The 6,000-nt window shown below is 34.1% G+C and overlaps 1 protein-coding gene across 1 annotated transcript in view; it reads right to left on the bottom strand.

Annotated features, from left to right (window-relative positions):
• Nucleotides 1–2,876: 2,876 nt before the first annotated feature.
• The window catches only part of Serpini1 (serpin family I member 1), a 108,822-nt gene continuing 105,698 nt past the window's right edge, over nt 2,877–6,000 (bottom strand). The window contains exons 8-9 of the mRNA XM_004652368.2: nt 5,554–5,643; nt 2,877–5,086 (exon numbers count right to left, since the gene is read on the bottom strand). Coding sequence (XP_004652425.1) covers nt 5,010–5,086; nt 5,554–5,643 — 167 coding nt within the window. The 3' untranslated portion in view covers nt 2,877–5,009. The remainder of the gene's footprint in view (nt 5,087–5,553; nt 5,644–6,000) is intronic.

Raw genomic sequence — 6,000 nt, 5'->3', positions numbered from 1 at the left:
GCATATCTTGACACAAGCAAGTGTTGGCAAGAATACGGACCAGTCAATATGACTATATCTTGTAAAATGAAATGCAAAATGGCACAGTCATTATGGACTAGGCAACTTCTTATAAAGTTAAATACACATATGTTATAAGACTGAGTAATCCTAATTTTTTGTCATGTAAAAATGGAAAAAAATACTTATACAGGTTCACACATAAATATGCATGAGTGTTAAACCATTATTGACAATTTCTAATAATAAGATACAAATATCATTAGTAGGTTTGTGGATAAGTACATCATGGAACATTCATGCAGTAGATAAGACTGAGCAATAAAAATGAATGAATATCTGACTTGTATGCGTAGGGCAGATGATCTCAAAGATATCATTGCAGAATAGCAAAATGTTCTGAAAGCTCACCTACTGTCATTCTGCTTATATGACTACAAAAAGACAGAATCATAGATCACATAGCTGCCTGAGGATGCAGGCTGAGTGGATGTGACTGTGAAAGGGAAAAATCAAGGGAGGGAGGAGAGATGAGGGATATTTTTATTATAAAAATGATATGATTTAGCCAGGTGTGGTGGCACATGCCTTTAATCCCTTGGGAGGCAGAAGTAGGAGGATCACCATGAGTTTGAGTCCATCTGGAGACTACATAGTTAGTTCCAGATCAGGCTGGGCTAGAGTGAGACCCTACCTTGAAAAACCAAAAAGACCTGATTTTATACTTTTAAAAACTCAATTAACTGCACCCAAAAATGAGTGGCTTTTGTTGCATACTTGTTTAAGTGATAGCAATTCAAAATGTGGGAATGAGTAAAATTTTAACTAAGAGTTTAGTGGAATTATTTATTTTTATTTCTAAACAGAAGTACCGCAGACTATCCCCACATGGTGTGAGGAAATACCACTGTCACTAAATATAGCATCAAATTTTAATAACTTCCCTCAAACTAAAATGTATAACAAATTTGTCTCTTTTGAAATTTCCTTCTTGTATCATAATGTGTGGGCATGATGAAGAAAATCTTTTTTAAATGGTATTGCAGTGGAAAAAGTGAGCATTCCAGCTACTTTAATTGCCTTACGGTCATTTGGGGCTTTCATTCATATCTCTTTTCCTTTGTCATGAAACTACCAAGAGGAGCCAGTGACAGGAATCTTGTCAGCGAGTCAGGCTTAGTGGAGAAGTCATTTTTAATAATTCTTCACTGGTAAAGATATTGTTCTTTTATTCATTTATATATCAAGTGGACTAGCTAAATGCTGATAATTTTGATGCTTGTCAAATAGTGTAATTAAACAGACTAGTATGCAATCCCCTTTCAGTTACCTAATTACATGATTTCATATTTAATTAATTGACCTAAATGTATTGTTTAAATTTCAATGCCATTTCTTGCTCCATTTAAAATATAGTGAAATTCGAATGAGAAATTCAAAGCACTTTGCACAGCAGAGTTTCTATGTGAATAATTTTAATGTTGTAAAGAATATTTTTTTCCTCTTTCCCTCTAAAAAGGCTTGCTGGAGCTTTGGAATAAATATCATCAGACATCCTGAGGAAGAACAAATTGTCACCAGTGACTAAGGAGAGATGGGGAAGAACTTCTTTCATTCATTGGCATGTTGAGGAGAAAAATCTACAGTGCTGACATTAAGCTATTAAAATAAACATTGAAAAAACAATAAAAGATGAACACACACAAGCTTGTTCTCTCTCCCTCTCTCTCTTCCTTTCTCTCTCTCACACACACATCTTGACCAAAAAGTAATTAAGTGGGTCCTTGTTCAACTTCACAGTAGAAAAATAACTAAGTTTTTATCCTGTTTAGTAAGATGTGACTTTTTTGGGTCACAAGTGGCTTCTCAGTCAGTCCCCAAGTCCCACATATTTTAAAAGCCTGTGGAAGCTAGCTTTAGATTTGCTCATGCTACTATATTCTATCCTTATCTTTAAAAATGTGCATATATATATATATATATATATATATATATATATACACACACACATATATACAGTCTTATTTTTTAGAGAGACACAGAGAAAGAGAGAGGGAATTGGCATGCCAGGCGTTTTAGCCGCTGTAAACAAACTACAGAGGTGTGTGCCCCCTTGTGTGCATGTGCGACGTTGCATGTTTACATCACTTTTGTGTCTGACTTTCCTGGGACCCAGAGATTCAAACTTGCATTCTTTGGCTTTGCAGGCTAGCACCTAAACTGCTAAGCCATCTCTCCAGTCCTTGTATCCTTATCTTGATACTACACACCCTTAATGATTCCACTATTTTCCAGAGAAAAAGAACTGCATTAGAGCTGGTTTGAACCCAAGCTCATCTGAGCCTGGTGTTCTTTTTGGATGATGTGCCTTAGTCAAACAGGAGATCTGTTTTGAGTTTAGTGTGGTAAGTTTTTTAAGTGCCCCAGAAATGAGCAGACTGTCTGGCTTTCCAGGAAGGCAACAAAAACCTTGGTGTGTTGCTGAGAGGTATTGCATTTGGTCCATACACTGGGGAACAGTCTTCAAATGAAGTCATTTAGTTGCAGAATCTTGTACACTGTCATCATTAAAAAGATTCTCTCTGCCATAGACCATGAAGTATTTAGGTTCCAAGCTCATGACAAAGTTAACAGTTTTCACTCATCAATTTGTATTTAGGCATTGTATTCATCTTTTCTCAAGATGGCAACAAAGACCTAGATGTCACAAGGATGCAGCCACATTGCCTTTGGCTAATAAGTGAAATGCTATCATATATAGCTTTTTTTTCAGATAAGAAAGATGACTCTCATGGATTCACGTAACTGAGTCTATATCAAAATAATGAATTGTTTCCTATAATATATATATATATTTAATAAGAATGATGAACTTCTTTACCATATTTTATCTTTATTTTATTGTTATCATATTCAATGTTTTGACACTCAAGTGAACAATTAGATTGATTCAAACAGTTGTTTGGTCATGGTGGTGATGTTGAAATTTATAGGATTATATTCTTTATAATCATTCAGTCTACCCATTACATACATAAAAAAGTAAAATAAAATTTCAACTAATATGAAAATGGTACAATTATGGTTGATTTATCTCAACAGTAAGTTCAAAGAGCAAAAATCTTTGAAAATGATGCATATAAAATGTATACATATAGTATCCATTGTAAAGTAAATAAAATGGGACTATTACTTTTTCAAGAGAAAGCAAAAAATTGAATAAATTATAAGCAAAGTCATGCCAAAAGAAAAACTTGGTGTCGTATGTATTATTTATAAGCATTCCATCAGTATGTGAGCATCCATTTTTATTTAAATAACAACTAACTTAAATTGAAACATCTTAAGGATAAAAATTGGGCCTTATAAAATCCACATGACTGAATAATGATGTTTATTCTTCCTTACAGGTGTTACAACCAGCTGGTGAACATGCATGCTTAGCAATATACACAGTGCTCAAAGACAAGAGAGACAGCCACAAACAACACTACAAACTCAGAATATCAGTACTGAGTCAATGTAAATTATAAACGGAAACATGAGCATTAGTCTACAACAACCTAAGGATTTACGAATAAATAAGTGTTCTGAAAATATAAGCTATAAAGGACTCAGAGTTAAGTACTGGGGTCTTGGGTATTCATACATTCTTTCATGGGCATGGCCTATAAATGTCTGCATATTTTTAAAGAATACATTTCAAACATTTTAATATGTAGAACAATTTTATATTTGTTTATAGTATGAAATAGAAACTTTAGAGTTAAACAATTTTGGACAAGGTTATTATATTATTAATGTACTATCATTCCATCCCAGTATTATTCTCTTTAAGCTCTATGAAAATTATAGTTTTCCCGTGTTTATTTATAAAAATATCAAACATACTAACTCTATCTGAAGTAGAATTTTGTTACCCAATTGACAAACAGGAAAATCCATGACGAAATAGCAAAAGTGTCACTTAAGAGCTTAGTAAATACACACCGTCCTAGGCCTTTCCTAAGAATTAAAAAAGTCCAGGTGATTGTATTACATAATGAAATTTGAGAAGCACTAATGTCACATCCTGCATCAACTAACAGTTTTCTATAAATTAATGCTGTCTAAATAAGAAGTATTTTCATGTGCTACTTGCTATCTGGTTGTATTCTGAGAAATGCACTATTAGGTGACTTTACCTTTATGTGAACATCAGAAAATGTACATAAGCAAACCCACATGGGGCAGGTCAACCACTTGAAGTGGCATCTTGAGGCAGGTAAGAAACAAAGGTATCAAGAAATATCGGATATCTAGAGGACTCACGGGGTGTACTGTTCTAGGGCAAACTACTTAAAAGCTAGAAGTATAGTTTATAATAATGACTAAGAATGTATAAAAGTATAGTAAATATGCAAGCTGGTAACATTTGGGGAGGTTGCCTATCTTTTATTTTATTTTTTTCTAAAAAGGTTTTGTCTTGGGGTTGTGGAAACAGTTGGTTTGAATTTCCTTCCTGCACTCTCCTCTGCACTGATTTCAAATCAATAACAATTTGAATTTGTGCGGTGTACCTGCCTTTGCCTTGCATGTTATTGCTGGTTTTCAAGTGCGTAGTGCTCACTTACCTTGCTGTTTTGAATCTGCATGATTATGGAGAGGTCCAGAAACATAAATGTTCCTGGTGGGATCATTCTGCTACACTTTCTGAAGGAACATCACTGTTTCCAAATCTCACTTAAAGGGATGTGCAAACTATTGCTACTTCTAAAATGAAAAACAGCTGTTCACATATTCACTATGAACTTTTATTTTAAACATCATCACAACAAACACATGGCATAAGACCATTATCTTAATACTGATAACACTGCTTGACAGACTGATTAAACATACATTATTTCTATCTGGAACTATTTTAAATATTATCTTAAGCTATACTATAAAACACAAATCTTAAATACATACTAATTTCAAACATAATGTGCTTTATTACTGCTTTCTTGTTATGTAAACCAAGCCATTTAAAGTTCTTCGAAATCATGGCCATTGCTGTTCATTGTTTCAGGATGCATGACGCGTCCCATGAATAAGATTGTGCCTGTAAGTGTGAAAGCAAACAGAAGAGAGTGAACAAAAGAATGGGATACGTAATTTTCCTGCTTGCCTACAATTAGCAATATTAGAAAATAGATAAATATTAATAATTATTTATTTTTGAGAACAAAAGAGTGAAAGAGACAGAGAGAGAGACAGAGAGAGAGAGATGCAGGGAGTTTGAGTGCACCAGGGCCTCCTGCCACTGTCACTAAGTCCTGATAAATGTACCACTTTGTTCATCTGGCTTCGTGTGGGTACTGAGGAATCAAACCCAGGTTGTCAGGCTTTGTAAGCAAGTGCCTTGAACTGCTGAGCCATCTCCACAGCCCTTATTTTCTTTTAAAAAATCATTTGAGCACTAAAGACAATCTAATAAATACTGTGAGAAAAGAGACCTCAATTAAAAAAAAAAAACAAAAATTACTTTGTGGTTTACTAAATTATGTTCTGTTCACAAAACAGACTCACCGGTTCTCCTTTTCCTGATAAGAAAGAAAAATGGATGATCGACAATGACCTGAGGATACAGCACAGCCATCCTACTAATTGCAATCATGCCTATAGTGCAGAGAGAAAGTAATTACATGTCTGTGGATATGCAGAGACTAATGAGTCATTCCTCACATGTATCTATGTCGATTCATTTAGTGCAAGGCAACAACTTGCAGAATAAAAGGCTTGCAGGACTTACAGAGAGAAAACTTGTAAAAGCTTTTTATTTGATTTTTTTAAACAAAACAAACATGAATGATACACAATTTCCTCCTTTCACCTCATTAGATATAATAGGGCCACTTATTCTGCCTGTTATAAAAGTTTTCTTCTGACGTGAAGGCAAATATTTGTACTTTTATCAAATCATCTTTGCAGGTAAAATAAAGGGAAGAAGCAAATATCATGAAAACAAAAACAAAT

Source organism: Jaculus jaculus, chromosome 11 (assembly GCF_020740685.1).
Source record: "Jaculus jaculus isolate mJacJac1 chromosome 11, mJacJac1.mat.Y.cur, whole genome shotgun sequence".
NCBI classification, from domain to species: Eukaryota; Metazoa; Chordata; class Mammalia; order Rodentia; family Dipodidae; genus Jaculus; species Jaculus jaculus.
This window is presented reverse-complemented; position numbering and strand designations above follow the sequence as displayed.